Source organism: Arachis hypogaea, chromosome 16 (assembly GCF_003086295.3).
Source record: "Arachis hypogaea cultivar Tifrunner chromosome 16, arahy.Tifrunner.gnm2.J5K5, whole genome shotgun sequence".
In the NCBI taxonomy this organism is placed as follows: domain Eukaryota; kingdom Viridiplantae; phylum Streptophyta; class Magnoliopsida; order Fabales; family Fabaceae; genus Arachis; species Arachis hypogaea.
This window is the reverse complement of record NC_092051.1, coordinates 104,356,491-104,376,103: the sequence shown is the minus strand read 5'-3', so window position 1 is coordinate 104,376,103 and position 19,613 is coordinate 104,356,491. Positions and strand designations below refer to the sequence as shown.

The 19,613-nt window shown below is 38.7% G+C and overlaps 1 protein-coding gene across 1 annotated transcript; it reads left to right on the top strand.

Annotated features, from left to right (window-relative positions):
* The first annotated feature begins 10,192 nt into the window (after positions 1–10,192).
* Positions 10,193–12,968, top strand: LOC112754585 (probable aspartyl protease At4g16563). Its single transcript, XM_025802269.3, has one exon. The coding sequence runs from the start codon at positions 11,077–11,079 to the stop codon at positions 12,493–12,495; it is 1,419 nt and encodes a 472-aa protein (XP_025658054.1). The 5' UTR covers positions 10,193–11,076; the 3' UTR covers positions 12,496–12,968.
* Positions 12,969–19,613: the final 6,645 nt, after the last annotated feature.

Here is a 19,613-nt window from a genome sequence, read left to right as displayed (position 1 = left end):
CATGCAAGTTTGTAAAAATATTTAATAACTCAATCCAATTGTGGATTAGACTTGCTAGTCCTTAGCCCTTGTGCATATATGTTTCTTGGGAATTGATTTATTTTGACCAAGCACTTGCATTCATTTAGATAGTTGCATATAGGTAGATTGCATTTAGTTAGTTTCCATTGAATAAATGCCATACCCTTACTTCATTCTTGGTTTAAGCATGAGGACATGCTTGGTTTAAGTGTGGGGAGGTTGACAAACCCCATTTGTAGGGTTTATCTTGTATTGATTTTTGGGGATTTTATCACCTTTTACCCATATTTATTCAAGAAATAGCATGGTTTTGTATATTCTCCTTTAATTGTGCTTGAATGTGAAAACATGCTTTTTAGGACTCAAAATAGCTAAATTTAATTCACCTTGATTCTATTAGATGCCTTGATATGTTTGTTAAGTGATTTAAGGTTTAAGAGGCAAAGATTGGATCAAGGAAATGAAGGAAGAAAGCATGAAAAGTTAGAGAACTCATGAAGAAATGAAAGAACCGGAAAGCTGTCAAGCCGACCTCTTTGCACTTAAACGACCATAACTTGAGCTACAGAGGTCCAATTGATGCGGTTCTAGTTGGGTTGGAAAGCTAACATCCGGGGCTTCGAAACGATATAAGATTTGCCATAGTTGCATCGCGCATAGGGGCGCGCACGCGCACGGTACGCGGACGCGCCGATGGTGGCACATGACCCACTTAATGCAAACGTGGCCAGCGATTTTAGAAGCCTTGTGGGCCCAATCCAACTCATTTCTGATGCTATTTAAGCCAAGGATTGAAGGGGAATCAACATACTTTTCATACTTTACTTTTACTTTTAATCATTAGTCATAGTTTAGTTTTAGAAGTAGTTAGAGTTAGAGAGAGAAGCTCTCTTTTCTCTCTAGAATTAGGATTAGGAATTAGGGTTAGATTAGGATCTCATAGTTCTAGGTTTAATTCAAGTCTCCTTCTACTTCTACCTTCAATTGATGATTGCTACACTTTGGTTCTTCTCTCTATCCCTATTCTCTTGTTGTAATTTCTCTTATTTTGTTTCTAGGTTTTGTAATTGAGATACTCTTGTTTCCTTTATTTTCTTTCAATAATGCAATTTGAGGTAATTCATGATAATTGTGATTGCATTGATTGTTGTTGTTAATTCTTTACATTCAATTGTAGTTAGAATTCATTCTTGTTGTGATTGACTATACTTTTCTTTTGTGCCTTCCAAGTGTTTGATTAAATGCTTGGAAGAATGTTAGACTAGAATTTTATGTTCTTGGCTTGAGAAGGTAACTTAGGATTTCTTGAGTCACTAGTGTCTAATTGATTGATAGTTGATAGCCATTAACTCTAGCCTTCATTAATCCAATTAGTGGAAAGCTAGGACTTATGGACTAGGATTGATATAACTCACTTGACTTTCCTTTGTTAATCGATTTAAGGATGACTAAGTGGGAGTAATCCTTGCAACTACCATACTTGTGGCTAGTGATAATGATGAAGACCCTTGACAACCAAACCTTGCCAAGACCATTTTGTGAATAAAGTTTTCCTACCATTTACTATTCACATTCCTCATCCAAAACCCCAAAATAAACAAGTCCATAACCAATAACAAGAACACTACCCTGCAAGTCCTTTGAGAGACGACTCGAGGTTTAAATACTTCGGTTTATAGATTTTAGGGGTTTGTACTTGTGACAAACAAATTTTTGCATGAAAGGATTATTGTTGGTTTAGAGACTATACTTCAACGAGATTTCATTTGTGAAATTCTAAACCGTCAAAAATCCGTTCGTCAGTGGTTCACAAAAAAGCAGCAATATACTAGAGTCCAAACCTCATCAACAAGATCCATGTTATCACTTCCAAACTCAGTAATGTCCGTACATCTATGGCCAACAATCAAACATACACAAACAAACCCAAAAAAAAAACAAATACGGTACTATTAATCAAGTTTCAACTAAAAAGATTTTATTAATACTTTTTCTAAGAATATCATTAAAAATATATTACTATACATGACTTAACAGTAATCATAACAATGAGAAGTGTACTCATAAAAATTCTCACCTAACTAGTTAGGATTATATTAATTGTTTATATAGAGCATTTATGGGTCCGCCACATCTGAAACACACGTACATAACCTAAAACCAAGTTTTCTTCTATGCTTTGAAAAGTCAAAAAGCTCATTATTAGCTGCTGTATTTTCCTTTTCCTTACATATATAGCCATATTTGCTTGTGAAAGCATGGCTTGGGAGCATAGGAATGGGGATTCAAAACAATCTAATGGCAACCATGTGTAATTTTTTCTCAATTAACACTAAACATATACTGAACCAATTTCAATATAACATATTAAAAAGGTAACATATTAGTTTATCGGATCAAAGAAACAAATGGTTCATCTTCATCTTCTTTAGAAATTGATCTATTATTTATTACCCTTTAACTTACTATATTGATGGAAGATAATACCATAAAAAAATTTTTGAATGAATATCATCAACGTTTAAGAATTTTGGGCTTAGAATAACCATCTCATTTATATGAAAATAAACATATGTCTCAATCCACAACCATACATTGCTTACCTTGTTAGACTTTTCACCTTCCACATCGCAAGAATTGAGAAGATTGTCACTTGAATGCGTGGTATTGCCGTCGGTGAAGGAAGCTGGAGGATGACAAACCGGATCAACAAAATTGGACTCCATTGAAGTGGCTGTGAAAGGTCACGTAATCTTGAAACGGCAGCCGCAACTCTCCCCTGTATTTGGGCGGATTAGTTGGAGACGAAGAGGCGGTGACGGTTGACACGGTGGGCTGCGAGGGAATGCACGGTCCGCGGATTTGTCGGCTATGGGAAGAAAAAAATTCACAGGATGGCGGGCTGCTCGGAGGTTGGCGTAGAGGGAGGTGGCGTCGTCTGCGGAGGCGCGGTGATGGCTTGCGTCGAGCGTGGGGGAGGCTGCAGCGAGAGAAAGAGAAGACTAGAGGTTAGTTGGAGAGCCTCAATGTGAAAACCCTTATTTTTTAAATTTTAAAATTTGGTTATTATTAGATATTAATTACTCATGCCACTAATTAAATTTAGAATTAATTTACTTTTTTAAACTTCATTATTCATATTATTCAATAATGTTGTTGTTTACCTATACTTTCCCAAAAATTAATCTTACTAAAACCTAACTCAATATGGTAATAAATTAACTATAGTTATGAGGCAATTATTATTGCTAGCTTTGACCTCTAACCAAAATAAATTCTATCATTCTAATTAAAGTTACAAAAATAAATACTATCAAAAAAGGGCAAAAAACCATAATAAGTCAAGGCCCACTCGAAATTACGGATATCAGCCAAACTCAAAGTGGTTACAGTAATGAGCCAAAGCATATATTAATATAAATCGAACCAGATTGGTTCGAACTTCATGTAGTAATAATTTGAACCAATGCAGTTCGAATTACTAGTAGAGGGAAGTTAATAAATCGAACCAGGTTGGTTCGAACTAGGGAAGCAAGTAATTCGAACCAAGGCAGTTCGAATTATAGAGAGAGAAGCTGCCCAAAGTAATTCAAACCAAGCTAGTTCGAATTACACAAACCATAATTCGAAGGAGGCTGGTTCGAATTAGTGGGAGACAGAGCTGTATATATATGGTTGTAAACGTGAGTTACTCTCATTAGAGGGTGTAAGATGGCTAGTGAGGAGAGTTTTGTTATTTTGGTTCACCACAGAGGATCCATTAAGAGAAAAACTCGTTCCGGCGTGAAGTTCACAGATAAGGATCCTCTCTGTATTGTCGTGACTCCTACGACGAGCTATGATGACCTTGTTAGATCTGTACTGATGAAACTTGGTCTGGAAGGTGCGAAGCGGGTTAAGAAGTTTTTCTATCGCATTCTAATCACGGTCCTCCAGGATACTGTGAAGTATGATTGTTTCACGATTGGTAGTGATGAGGACTTGCAAGTCATGTTTCTATGTCGGCGGCAGTTTCCGGAGGTGAGGACACCAGAATTGTTAGCAAAGATGGTTGATGTGGTATCCAGCTCAGGGGGTTCGAACCGGAATACCACCGCTGTAGGCACGCCAGCCGGTTCTAGTTCCACGCCTGCCGTTGCTTCTTCTTCCGTCCCTGTGTACGAGCCAGTGGTCCAAGCTGTCGCCTCCCCGTCTTTTGCTGTTGATCTTCCTACCTGTGTAGGCGACGAGGTAGGATCCAGGGAATTTCTGCCAAACGCCTTACAGGGCGCTGCACCGCTTGGGGTTGGAGATGGATTGTTGGGTGATGCAGAGGACGATGACGTCGAGCCGGATATGATTGACGACGACAGCGGCGATGATATTGGAGCGAGTGAGCCTGCATTGGCGGTAGGTGGTTCTAGCTCTGGCACACAACAATATCCACCACATTTTTCCGCTTTGGACTTGGATGCCATGAGGCAGGAGGGGGTTTCTGGGCACTCTGTTGATTTCGGAGCTAGAGATGCAGAAGAAACTGCTGGTCTGACAGAGTTCCAGATTGGTCAGCAGTTTCAGGATAAAGATGAGGCCCTGTTAAGTGTGAAGACTTACAGCATCCGGCGAGGGGTACAGTACAAGGTAGTGGAGTCTGATTATCGCCGGTATGTGGGCAAGTGTTCTGAGTTTGGGAATGGGTGCACATGGTTGATTCGACTGAGTCTCCGGCAGCGCAAGGGCATTTGGGAGGTCAAACGGTACAATGGACCTCACACTTGTCTTGCCACCTCCATCTCGAGTGACCACAGGAGTTTGGATTATCACGTGATATTGGCGTTCATTATGCCAATGGTTAGGGCTGATGCATCCGTCAGCATCAAGGTGCTCCTAAATGCCACGGCAGCACACTTTGGGTTTAGGCCGACATACAGGAGGGTCTGGTTGGCGAAGTAGAAGGCTATTGGCCTCATATACAGTGACTGGGATGAGTCATACAACGAGCTGCCCAGGTGGGTGTTGGAAGTCCAGTTGACGATGCCTGGTACTGTTGCAGTCCTAAAGACGAGCCCCGTTCGAGTTGGAGGACAGGTAGACGAGTCTCAAGCTTATTTTCACAGACTTTTCTGGACGTTTTCACCGTACATCGAGGCATTCCGTCATTGCAAGCCGCTAGTCAGCATTGACGGCACCCATCTGTATGGCAAGTACGGGGGAACGTTGCTCATCACAATTGCACAGGACGGGAACTCCAACATTCTACCTGTTGCATTCGCACTTGTAGAGGGTGAGAATGCTGAGTATTGGACATTCTTTCTCTCCTACCTTCGTCAGCACGTGACACCTTAGCCGGGTCTGCTGGTTATATCGGACAGGCATAACGGCATCAAGGCTGCGCTTGAGGCTCCTGACAGAGGTTGGTTACCTCCATCTGCATACCGTGCATTCTGCATTCGACATGTAGCTGCTAATTTTGCTCTTACCTTCAAGGGCAAAGACGCACGGAGGATTCTTGTGAATGCGGCGTATGCCAAGACCGAGGTTGAGTTTGATTACTGGTTTGATATTCTGCGGTCTGAAGACCCGGTGATGTGTGAGTGCGCAAACCAGATTGATTATTCCTTGTGGACTCGACATCGTGATGAGGGGCAGAGATTTGGTCACATGACGACGAATATCTCCGAGTGTGTCAACTCAATCCTCAAGGGTGTCAGAAACCTACCTGTATCCTCCTTGGTGAAGGCAACATATGGAAGGCTTGCGGAACTTTTTGTTCGCAAGGGGAGAGAGGCTGAGGCCCAGATGGGAATCGGACAACAATTCAGTCAGCACTTGGTGAAGTGTATTGAGGCCAACTTGAAGATGGCCAGGTGCTTCATGGTGACTTTGTATGACAGGGATAATTCTGAGTTCACCGTAGCAGAGACTACTCCGACTGGTTCCTTCTCATTGGGTAGATACAGAGTATCGCTTGCCTCTCAGACATGTGACTGCGGGTACTTCCAGGCACTTCATTTCCCGTGTTAGCATGCACTTGCATGTTATGCCTACTCACGGGTAAACTGGACCACTTATGTTCACAGCGTGTACCGGATTAGTTCGGTATTCAGTGTGTATCGAATGGGATTCACCCCACCGATTCCAGAGGGTTTCTGGCCACCATACGACGGGCCCACTGTGATACCGGACCCTGACAAGAGGCGTACGAGAGAGGGTCGTCCGAGGTCCACTAGGATACGAACAAATATGGACGAGGCAGATCCAAACCGGCCAAAGAGATGTGGCCTATGTCGCCAACCCGGACACACACATCGGAGTTGCCCACAGCTGGGTGGATCGTCTCACACTGGGGGCCATTAGTAGCCATGTTCTTAGCGTTAGTACTTATTTTATTTAAGTTTCCCTGTTCGATGTTTTGGTTGACCACTCATGTAATTTGTTGACTTTTTTACTTTCATGTATTGTGCATGCTGTGTTAAGTAATGAATATGTTATGTTTCACTTTGAGTCTTGCTACAAGTCCCCTAAATGCAAAATTTAATAAATAAATGTACACATTAAACTGTTATATGATGCAATGATTATAAATAGTCACTGACAAATCCGGTAAACACCTATTTTCAAAGTACAATACGATGAACAAACAACAAAGGAAAACAGCTCTAAAATAACAACAAAAGTACACATGGCTATCATACATGAATGAACCCTAAGGAACAAAATACATGAAACGTGAATCATCTAAACAGATGCGAGCCCGTAAAGCAACGACGGGGTACCCGTGCCCTCTGACCTCTGCGGATAAACGGCTCCTCATCCTCGATCTCATTCGCGTCCTCACCCAGGGCAGGCTGTTGGTGCACGAAATTGTGATCTCTGGTAATGGCTCCAAAAGCTTGGTGCTCTAATCTTAATTCATAATTTGTCACAACTTCGATATAACTAACCAGCAAGTGCACTGGGTCGTCCAAGTAATAAAACCTTACGTGAGTAAGGGTCGATCCCACGGAGATTGTTGGTATGAACCAAGCTATGGTCACCTTGTAAATCTCAGTCAGGCGGATATCAAATGGTTATGGAGTTTTCGAATAAAAATAATAAATAAACAGAAAATAAAGATAGAAATACTTAGGTAATTCATTGGTGAGAATTTCAGATAAGCGTATAGAGATGCTTTCGTTCCTCTGAACCTCTGCTTTCCTGCTGTCTTCATCCAATCCTTCCTACTCCTTTCCATGGCAAGCTTTATGTAAGGCATCACCGTTGTCAATGGCTACATCTCATCCTCTCTGTGAAAAAGGTCCAAATGCTCTGTCATGGCATGGCTAATCATCTGGAGGTTCTCGATCATACTGGAATAGCGTTCACCCTCCTTTTGCGTCTGTCACTACGCCCAGCACTCGCGAGTTTGAAGTTCATCACAGCCATCCCTTCCCAGATCCTACTCGGAATACCACAGACAAGGTTTAGACTTTCCGGATCTCAGGAATGGCCATCCATGGGTTCTAACTTATACCACAAAGACGCTAATAACTCGGACTCGGTCCCCTGTATTAGATATCCAAGAGATACTCATTCTAGCTTGTTTGCATGTAGAACGGAAGTGTTTGTCAGGCACGCGTTCATAAGTGAGAATGATGATGAGCGTCACATAATCATCACATTCATCATGTTCTTGGGTGCGAATGGATATCTTAGAAGCGGAATAAGTTGAATTGAATAGAAAAACAGTAGTACTTTGCATTAATTCATGAGGAACAGCAGAGCTCCACACCTTAATCTATGGAGTGCAGAAACTCTACCGTTGAAAAATACATAAGTGAAAGGTTCAGGCATGGCCGAATGGCCAGCCCCAAACGTGATCAATAGATCAAAAGATAATCCAAAGATGAAACTAAAGATCATAAGATGTCTAATACAATAGTAAAAAGTCCTATTTATACTAAACTAGTTACTAGGGTTTATAGAAGTAAGTAATTGATGCATAAATCCACTTCCGGGGCCCACTTGGTATGTGCTTGGGCTGAGCTTGAAGTTTACACGTGGAGAGGTCATTCTTGGAGTTGAACGCCAGTTTGTAACGTGTTTCTGGCGTTCAACTCTGGTTCGTGACGTGTTTCTGACGTTTAACTCTAGACTGCAGCGTAGAACTGGCGTTCAACGCCCTTTTGCATCGTCTAAACTCGGCCAAAGTATGGACTATTATATATTGCTGGAAAGCCCTGGATGTCTACTTTCCAACGCAATTGGAAGCGTGGCATTTTGAGTTCTGTAGTTCCAGAAAAGCTACTTTGAGTGCAGGGAGGTCAGAATCCAACAGCATCAGCAGTCCTTCTTCAACCTCTGAATCTGATTTTTGCTCAAGTCCCTCAATTTCAGCCAGAAAATACCCGAAATCACAGAAAAACACACAAACTCATAGTAAAGTCCAGAAATGTGAATTTAACATAAAAACTAATAAAAATATCCCTTAAGGTAACTAGATCCTACTAAAAACATACTAAAAACAATGCCAAAAAGCGTATAAATTATCCGCTCATCAGCTGTGCAGGTGGCGTAACATGGATGGGTGCCGCAGACGGCCCGGCAACAGACTCTGATGCAGCAGTGTAGGCGGATGGTGGGGTACCTCCCAAACCAAAATGGTCACCAACAGATGCCGTAGGAGGCTCGTTCAGATCAACATCTAAAGGTGCCTGCGTGCCGGAGGTCTGACCACGTCTCCGGGACGGCACGTCCTCCTGCATGATGGCGGTAATCTCCTCTAGAAACTGCTGACCCCCGAAGTCCGCATCAAGCGTATTTGAGGCAAGGAAGTCTGACCACTATGATCCTGGAATAACCCATGGGGTACCCTCCTGCTGAGGCTGGTCATGGGCGGGTACACCAACGAAGTAATCTCCAAGAGGCCCCGACCCGAGTCCAGCGTCACCAAGGTCAGCCCCGTCACCCATACCTGACCCATACCACTCACCTCCATGTCCGCCATCGTGGGTACTAAAACCAGCAACTGCAATAGCCCCTGCACCATCCCCGCCCACGGGCCCATGCTGATCGTCGTCATCGTCGTCAGGGTCACGACCAGGGTGGTCCGCCGCACCACGCTCTCTTCGTCTCCCTCCCTGGCCTCGTCGTCCCCCATCAGCAGAGTATTCTGTTCAGGTCTTCGTCGGAGAGAATCTAGGTCGTTTTTTCTGGGATTTGGTGGGGTAGGGGAAATGAAGAATGGTTCGAATGAGGCTGATTCGAACTCCTTATATAGCCGAATCATGAGTAATTCGAACCAGGTAGGTTCGAATTACTAATGGAGCCACGAGAAGGATAATTCGAACCAGGGTTGGTTCGAATTACATGGTTAGCTATCGTAGGTATAATTCGAACTAGCCTTGTTCGAATTATGTGCAATTTGAGTTCGAACCACATTGGTTCGAATTACGTTCAACGTTTTCTCATCCTAATTCGAACTATATTAGTTCGATTTACTAAGGAATGTAGTTCGAACCAGGCTGGTTCGAATTACATTAAAATAGGCCTTGGCTCATTGCTGAAACGATTTTGCTTTTGGCTTATTTATATAATTCGAAACTTGCCTTGGCTTATTAGGGTTTTTTGCCCATCAAAAAATTATTCAACCATAATCAATTACAACTTATTTTTATGAGCCATTGAATACCAGCTTAATATTATCTCCAACAGATACCATAACACTTATCATCCCATGTCTCTTCTGCAAACACACAATGCATCAATAAATGGTTATCATCTTCAACACTGCCTCACTTCTTGTATGCCTCCCTGCTTTGTTCAATTATCTCATAAACTCATAGTTCATCTATGTATAATGGAGTTTCTTATATAATTTGATTTATAAGAACTTTTTCAATATTTCATAAATTTTTAAAAGACCAAATGTCACTTCACATATTAATTTTTAAAATTTTCTTGGACAAAAAGTATTGTATATCATGAAGATAAAAGAAAAAAAAAATTAAGCATCTTTACCTTTTTTTTATATATGGAAAAAAGTCTATCCAAACTTAATGCCACCAAATGATATATTAGCCTTTACATAAATGAGTGTTGTGTACAAATTTGTCCTGAGTGGGTCGTTTGGTTGCAAAATAAGAGAGAGGAATATGAAAAAGTTGGAAAACTCTGTAAAACTACAATTGGTGCAGGAGGTCAGATACTCATGAAAATGCATCAATCGATGAACATGGCACAAAAAAGCAAGATTTCCTGTCCCAGCATAATTTAACTAAAAAATCAAAACCTAAAGAACTTACAATTAACATTGCAAAAACAAGTACACAAACCCTATATCTGAAATTCCAATTGCCTTGCAATAAATCAATTCATTCAATTACATTCAAAGATAAGAACATGAATATGAAACTGGGTATCGAACTTATCACAGAAATGACGAAGTCGCTGCTAGTAAGAATGCCCCACAACACAACCCACAGTTGACCGTTAAGGAGAAATTTTGGGTAATAGACAACCCTACTTATCTCAGGGTTTGGGAAGATGATGATGATGAAGACACTCACGACCAAGAAATTGGCACACTAGAGAACGCACGAAAATTGTTTTGGGTTAGGTGGTGGGGAAGTGAGGACTTGAAGAATTGAAGAAATAGAAAAAACGAGGAAATTTCTTGCAGCTTAGTTGCAAAAGAATAAAACCTATTTAAGAGGATCATTATGTGAACACATGAAACTTGTAGGGCCAGAATGTAATTTTTATAAAATGAAAACAGAAGATGTGCATCCAAACACTGAAAGTTGCTGTGTGCTTCAAAACAGATACCTACATGGATGGCTTCAGGCTTCAGGCGCGTTAAGATAATATAAGACCTGACAAGTCAAAAACTACCGTTGGCGTGAATGGCAATTCATGTTATTTTCCACGCGCAGGGAGGACAATTCTGAATTCCACCAGCCCCCAAACTCACTCAGCCACTCTACAAAGTACAACCCCCACTTACAGTTTGCCCGTTGGTTCCCACCTCATTTATAAATAATAAACTAACACAACAAAGCACAAACACCAACAACATCCCCCATCCCCCCCTTCACAATGGCTACTTACTTTCACATTCTCTGCATTCTCTCTCTCACTCTCCTTTCTCTGACCCCATTATCCTCTTCATCCAACACCATTAAACTCTCCCTTTCTCCATTCTTCACAAACCAACCCTCCTCTTCATCTTCCGCTTCTCAACCTTTATTACAAGCCCTCAAATTTGCCGCCTCTGCTTCTCTCTCCAGGGCTCACCACCTCAAGAACCGCAAAAGTAGCGAATCTGTCACCACCCCAGTCTTCGCAAAGAGCTACGGCAGCTACTCCGTAGACCTCAGTTTCGGAACACCACCGCAGACATTCCCCTTCGTTCTCGACACTGGAAGCAGCCTCGTCTGGTTCCCCTGTTCCTCACGCTACCTCTGCTCCAATTGCAACTTCCCAAACATCGACCCTTCCAACATCCACACCTTCATTCCCAAGAACTCTTCAACTGCCAGATTCGTCGGCTGCACCAATCCCAAATGTGACTGGATTTTCGGTTCCGATCCTCAATCCCGTTGCCCCGGCTGCCAACCTGGATCCCCCAACTGCGCGCTCAACTGCCCTGCTTACATCATACAATACGGTTTGGGCTCAACCGCCGGTCTCCTGCTACTGGACAATCTCGATTTTCCCGGAAAAATTGTTACCGATTTTCTCGTTGGCTGCTCAATCCTCTCGGTCCGGCAACCCGCCGGGATTGCCGGATTTGGACGCGGGAAGGAGTCACTGCCGTCGCAGATGAACCTCAAGAGATTCTCTTACTGTCTGGTCTCTCACCGCTTCGACGACGCGCCGGTGAAAAGCGACCTCATCTTACACATTGGTTCCTCCGGCGGCTCCAAGACCGCCGGCGTCAGCTACACGCCGTTCCGTGCGAACCCCGCCGCGGCGAACAATTCGGCATTCGGGGAATACTACTACGTTACTCTCCGGAAGATCCTCGTCGGCGGGAAGAGGGTGAAGGCTCCTTATGCATTATTGGAGCCCGGTTTGGACGGGAACGGCGGCACCATCGTTGACTCAGGGTCAACGTTCACGTTCATGGAGAAGCCGGTGTTCGAGGTCGTAGCAAAGGAATTCGAGAAGCAGATGAAGAATTTCACGAGGGCGAAGGACGTGGAGGACCAATCAGGCTTAAGTCCTTGCTTCGATTTCAAGGGATCGAAGACAGTGCCGTTGCCGGAGCTCACCTTTCAGTTCAAGGGTGGCGCCAAAATGACGCTTCCCGTGGCCGATTATTTCTCCTTGGTTGGTCGTCCTGACGTGGCATGTCTTACAATTGTCACGGATGGCGGTGCGGCCGGCCCCGCTAGGGCCGGGGGACCGTCGATCATATTGGGGAACTACCAGCAGCAGAATTACTACGTTGAGTATGATTTGGAGAATCAGAGGTTTGGGTTTAGGCCTCAGAATTGCCAAAAGAGTGTTTAGTTTAATTTATGTAGAGGTTTCAAAACTTGTGATGTAAAATGTGACTAATACTGCTCGCTGTTAGTTACATTGCCACCGATTCTGCGTCGGAGATAGTGGCGGCGGGAACAGCGGCACTGACACCACAGTGCTTATTGGAATGTGCATGGTTGTAGCTGCCGGTGACGTCTTTTAATTTATTCTTGTATGCCATTTTTTTATACTCAACCTAAATTCATTACTTGGATACGATAAAATATAGGTGTAGTCATTTAATATTTATCCAGTGATACGGAGGTGATGGGTTTAGAAATGGGCACTACACAACTCATTGAATTTTATTTTTTCTTGGTTGACAAATTTAATTTCTAGAAATAATGCATTATTGCAGGAACAGATTATCTCATTGTATGATTAGTTCATCAATGAACAATGATATAAATATGGAGATGGTAACTGCTGTCCTATATGCGGTTTCGTGTGTTTTTCTTGAATATCATATGATGTGATTCTTCTTTATCTGAGCTTTCTTTGTTTATTCCGTGTGTAAAAGCAAAAGTAGTGCCTTTTTTCGTCTATTATTCGTTTCTTTCGTTCTGATTGAGCTTGATTATGGCATGAGGGATCAATACCTTTATGAAGGGGAAAGATGATGAGATAAAGGTATGTGTTAGTTGCAATTATATGCGTGTCTTGTGTGTCTTCAAGTACTCAAGGAACCAACCCTACCTGCTATATGGTTTGCATATGACTAAGCATATTATTTTGTCCATCATCACCGACAGAGTAAAAGCTAACCTTTTTCTCTATTTCACTTCCATAACTGAATAAAACATTTGGCTTTACTTCATGCAAAACTGAAATTAATCAACATTTCTATTCAAATTTTCATAAATAATATTATTAAAGTACATTTATATTTGTAATCAAATTACTAATAAATGCACAAAAATAGTGTTGTTAGGAAATTATTTTTTAAAGCAATATTAGCCAATAAAATAATAAATGGACAAAAATTTAAGAGAAAGAAAAAAAATAAAAAAAATACTGACTAAAAAAATCATTACTATTTTTTTTTCATAACTATTGAATATTATATTAGAAAATTATATATAAATACATAATAGTTAATTTTATTTATAGAACTTTTTTTTGGCTCAATTTTTTTTCTCTTTTCACATTAAATAATCTTGTCCCTGAAATCTCTCTCTCTCTCTCTCTCTCTCTCTCTCTCTCTCTCTCTCTCTCTCTCTCTCTCTCTCTCTCTCTCTCTCTCTCTCTCTCTCTCTCTCTCTCTCTAAATTGTAAATAAAGACAACCATCCATATTCTTCGTAAACAGCTTAGATAGAATAACGTTTTTAATAGCCTAAGTAATATCCACATGGTTGCTTTAATTTTTCACCATTATTGTTTGGCAAGTCACATTACTCACATGTTTAAAAAATTTTAATTTTGTTTAGCTAGCATTATCGCTAATAAATACGGCATTATAACTGGCGGTGTTACAGCATTGGCATTTTGGGGCTAAAATCTTCTATGTAATCTAACAAAACTATCAAATATTTTGTTAAAAAAGACGTGCTTATGACTTCTATTCAATTTAAAAGATATTTTTATTTAGCCTTTATACATACATGCAAGGTATTTCATTTTTCCCAAAGTCAAGAATTCAACGACAAATTATTATGGTTCCCTCTATTTTTTTTTCTAACTGTATTTTGGCATTGACAAGTTCTCCTACTCAACCGAAGAAACCATCAAGCAGTCAACGTCTCCTTAACAGTTGGTTGAGTAGAAATCTGTTTCCAAACATTCTGTATGGATATGAATGATATCATTATCGCCACCACAAATTTGTTCATACAACCAAACCAGATCCGACATGAAATCATCCAAGGATAAGCAGTGAGCGATGGAGAGGGAAACGAAGATATAGACAACACTTATGAAGATTAATTCACAAAGGTAATAAATTAAATAGATAAATTACTAATAGTAACAACATAATAAGGACCACCGAAAGAAAAGGCTCGTTGCTTTGTCATTCTGGGCCATTACAAATAGACCACTGCTGTTATCATCGTTGTCACCATCATTATTAATTTTGTTTCTTGTTTTGGCTACACCAAATAGCATAGGGCAATAGTGTTAATATGCATCTAATTAATAATGTAACTTTTGTAGTTTTGTTCCTTTTTTTCTTTTTTTTTTTCTTGCCAGTTAAGTTAGGCTGCATTTCCATCTTGTTTATTAGGTTGGGGTGTCATCTCTACATCTAACTCGGAACTTTTGGCCTTTCGGTACACCTGTTTTTCCGTCTCAATTTCACAAGTTCCTAAAAGTTAAAAATACACTAAAAAACATGCTTAAGAACATGACTCTTTCACAAAAGGATCTTTTGATGTTGTGGAAGAAAGTGAGTTGGTTGGTAGCGGAGGTCGGAGTCCACGTGACTCGACTATGAACAAAAGGGGGTTTTGGTAATTATACCAAATGGAACACTATACGTGCACAGTGCACTAACAAAAAAAAGTGTGTGATAGATGAGCTCTAAATAATGGTGCCTCTTTGCAAATGGGGTAGTAGTAGCTGTAGGTGGATTATTCTACTCTTGTTTTCTTCAGTTCAATTATTAAGTTATATGATTTCGTGGCATAAAAATTGAATTTGTGCATATATGCGTGTAATATAGTCAGCCCAGGAAGCAACTATGAAACTAGATAAAGGAGATGGTGTCTGTTTCTCCTTTGAGTTTCATGTTTTTGTGCTTAATAATCATGTTGATTCGTTGTTCATTGACTCATTATTGTGCATTATTATTTAATTATTGATAGATGATAAGTATAGTGGGGGAAGCTAGCAGCAGCAAGCGGCGTTAGGCACATGCCATATATACATACATTAACCGACTAATATAGGTTCGATAATCACAATTCATGTGGAATATAATCATGATCACACATTATATATATGCTTATGCTTCATGAATGTAAACCTGACACGGATTCTATGAATTTCTGTTCAGAGCAGCAAGAGATGCATTTGATTATTCAATGATATCATTGAGATATTTTAATCACCGATCGAGATTTCTTTAAGATTTTAAGAACAGGCCGAGGAAATTTAATTTACAGGAATACTAATTGAACAAATAATTTTGTTAATAAAATCTAGTATTTTTTATTTATATTATCGATAATATTAAAAAAATAAAAAATAGTTTAAATTTATTTTATTTAATATTTATTAATTTTAATAATAATTAATAAATATTCAATAAAACAAATTCTAACCATTTTTGACTAAGTTTTTTTAATTAAATATAACCGTTAACACATTGTATGTTGCGGATTTTATTTCGACTAGCATTATTCTAAGATCAATTTAATGTGATTGAGATTTCATCCATAACATGTATGTATAATGCGGGCAATATCTTATCTTAATGCAATTAATTTTAATAAATATAAAAAAAAGAGATAAAATTGTTTTTTAATATCAATTTTCGACTCATCATCCAAGGTGCTTGATTCACCACATTTATACAAATAAAAATAAAAGTGAACTAGGAAAATGATATTCAAAAATTTATATTACTTATAAAAATAATTTTAAACGTTATAAATTATAAATAAATCTCTGAAAATTTTAAAAAATACAAAAAATTAGATATTAATAAATATTCTAATAAAATGTTAAAAATTAAATTTTGATATAATTTTTTTAATGTTATTAAAAAAATAAGATATTTTCATCGTTAAAATTTTTTAATTTTAAGCCAAGTGATTTTCTTTTAATTTCTTTTATTGTCAACAACCAATTTTCTTTTGAAAAATGAAAAGGATTAGAAATTAAATTTTATTTTATTTTATTTTATTTTTTTCTGTACACTTTTCAAATAGTGATTAAAATGTCGCACAAAAATTTGAATTAAATATAAAAGTTTTTTTTCACTTATAAAAAATATAACTTTTTTAATTAACTTTTGTTATGTTTTTAAATTATTCAAAAGCTTATTTGTTGTTTATATCTTTAAATATTGTTTTTTGTCAAAGATGTATATTAATTTTTGAGTACTAATATTTAATATGTAATAATATTATGAGATTATTTAAATATATTTTTAATAAGAATAAATTATTTAGTAGTTTACTAGTATTTAATATGCAGATATAAATATAAGCTAAGTATTGTATAATATCTATGTCTCCTAATAAAAAATCCAAGCTCGTTATACGCGTTGATAATTTTTATATACTATTAGAATTTTTAAATGTAATACCTGTGGAGTTGTACGTGGTGCGGTGAGGTGATGGAGTGGCGCCCCTTGCCTTGCAGTTTGAGAAGAGAAACCTCTATCCGTCTCATTGATTCCAACAATCTAATCTTGGTAATAATCCTTATAGCAGTTTTGACGGGAATAATTTTCCTTCAATTACAACTTGTTCATAAATACAAGTTTTGTAGTTTTAATTCTTTATTTACTACAATTTTCTTTTCTTATTTCTTACATAAATTAAAATTTCGAGCAAAATCTAAATAAAACAGATAGATAATAGACAAAGGATAAAGGCATAACATACATATGGTTAATCGTTGTTGTATCTTTATAGCAAGTAGTTTAGCAATAAAATTTGATTGATTCTATCATTGGAAGTAACGAAACCCGAAATTGATTCCCATAATTGATGAAATGATAAAAGAGTACATGGGCACGTTGAGGTGGGAAATGGAGGGAACGAGGGGTTCCCTACACGCTGATGAACACCACAAACGAACCATATGTGTGAATCCATTTGTTTTTTCTTATCCCATTTGCACATGGATCTCACTTTAATTAATTAGTGGCCAGCTATTATTGAAGTTGAAACTAAATCAAACTTCCTTGGTATTCAATGCATGTGGTGCCGTACGATTGTAACAACAATGTAAGCCATTAAGCCTAGCCGTGACCATGACTCTAGTGAAATAATGGGTTACGTACTACTGAATAATGGAGTAAGCCCAACTAATTAATTAAATTCCCATGAACGATGAATTGAAGATTACTAAGGAGGATATATCATAAAAAAAAATATTTAAAAGATAATAAAAATTCACAACTCAAATTTATTTAATTTAAAGTTATTTCATTTTATATTTTTAGATACTATTAAAATAGTTAAATAATATTAAAAATAATAAATATATAATTATAAATATTATATATATAAAATTATAAATATTAAATTAAATAAGATCATTTTACATTATTATGTTTATATCGTTAATTCATATGATAATAATAGTACAAAATACGGATATAAGATATATATGTGCATGGATAGAAGAAGGCTTGAGGGTACAGTCAACGGGTTGGGATAATAAGAGAAAGTCAAATGAAAGTGTAGTAGAGAAGACAAAAGATGGTGTGTCTGTGTGGTTGGTTTAGCATGTGCATGTGATTGTGTGTCTTTTGTTCTTTTGAAGAGAATATAATCTAATCTGGTTCGCTTCATCTTAATAACCTTGTCGATTCTCATGCTTAGATTCAAAATTCTCACTTCACGCATATGCACACTACCTACAGTTTTTACCTAACCAAAATCCACCACTAAGTGCTTTCTAGCTCATATCTATCAGATCACCCACCTACACATGACGTGATTAATTTTCCAAAGGATAAAGTAAAAGCTTGATAATCTCACAACGCAAGTAGCTAGTGAGTGAAATTTCTTATGTGTGTTTTAGTATTATCTTTTTTTTTTTTGAAGGAAAGATTTATATTAAGAAGGGAGGCCATAATATTAACGTGGACCAAGTTACAAATAATTATAGGAGTTTCTTCTAGCCATAATAAATTTGGCTTAGTAAACTAACTTGGATTGGTCGAGAGGTCAGCTCATTCGTCCGCTTAAGTAAGTGTTGGGGGTTCGAATCTTGCTTTGTGCATGCAGTAACCATTGGCCAGTGGCAGACCCTTAAATGGAGCTCCGATCCGCGATGAATTAGTCATTGACCAGTCGTGTTGGAAAATACCGTGGGCAACAAAAAAAAATTGGCTTAGTAAGAGCTAAATTAGTAAATGCGTGTGCTACTGAATTTTCATTTCTTTTCACATGTGTAAAATTATAAAATCTAAAACTATTCAAAAAGATTTTACAGTTTGCTATGATAGTGCCGAAGGACCTGTAAAGATTTGTGTAGCTTCAAAACTTGTATTACTTCAATATTATTCAATTTCACTTCTATCTCCAAAAAACACCCTTGTGCTACCAAACTCAAGCCCATAAAGATAGCCCATGCTTCTGCCTTTTTAACTGAAAATGATGTAGCAACTTCCAACGTGGCAATAAGCACAACTACCCCTTCCCAGTCCCTAATTACAACACTAGCTGTTCCTCTCTTTTCATTAATGATGGCAGCATCTACATTAACTTTGTATCTTCCTTGCTCTAGAGCCCTCCATTCACTCGCACTTTGGCTTCTTGGAGGTGTTCTTCGCGGCAAGGGGACATGCAAGTCGGGCTTGGTTGCTTCCGTGAAGGCTTGGTGAACTTTCTCCAGTAGAGCCTCTGGTGGAGAGTGTTCCTGATTAAAGATTAATTTGTTCCTACTGAGCCAAATTGCGTGAAGACAGCAAAGGAAGAGCTCACCCCATTCATTCCCGAAATGATTGAGCATTGATTGAATCCATTGTTGCAGGGAGATGTTGGAGATGTTGGTCGTTGTTTCCGTTCTGAGCATAAATGAAAAAATAAACCAGAAATGCCTCGTCCAATTGCAGTCCCTGAATAAGTGAGAATATGCCTCTTCCTTTTTCCAGCACATAGGGCACACTGCAGTTCCTCTCACGCCTCTCTTTTGTAAATTTGGCTTTGTAGGTATTGACTGGTTTATCTGTCTCCAGATGAATTTTTGGACTCTCAAGGAAATTCTCATCTTCCAAAATTTTTTTCAGAATTTTTGCTCTACTTGGATTGGGGTGCTGGTGTGAACTGCAGTCTGGTTATGACTTCTGATGAGGTGGTAAGCTCTCTTTACCTCATAATCTCCTTTTTTAGTGTACTTCCAATAGTAGCTATCTTCATGTGTATAAATATCTAAAGGTGGCTCTAGAATTTTCTCGGCTTCAAAAGGTAGAAAAGTATTTGATTA

Bases quoted from the DNA above. Each gene is read 5' to 3' on its own strand.
- LOC112754585 (XM_025802269.3), top strand. From the start codon at position 11,077: ATGGCTACTTACTTTCACATTCTCTGCATTCTCTCTCTCACTCTCCTT.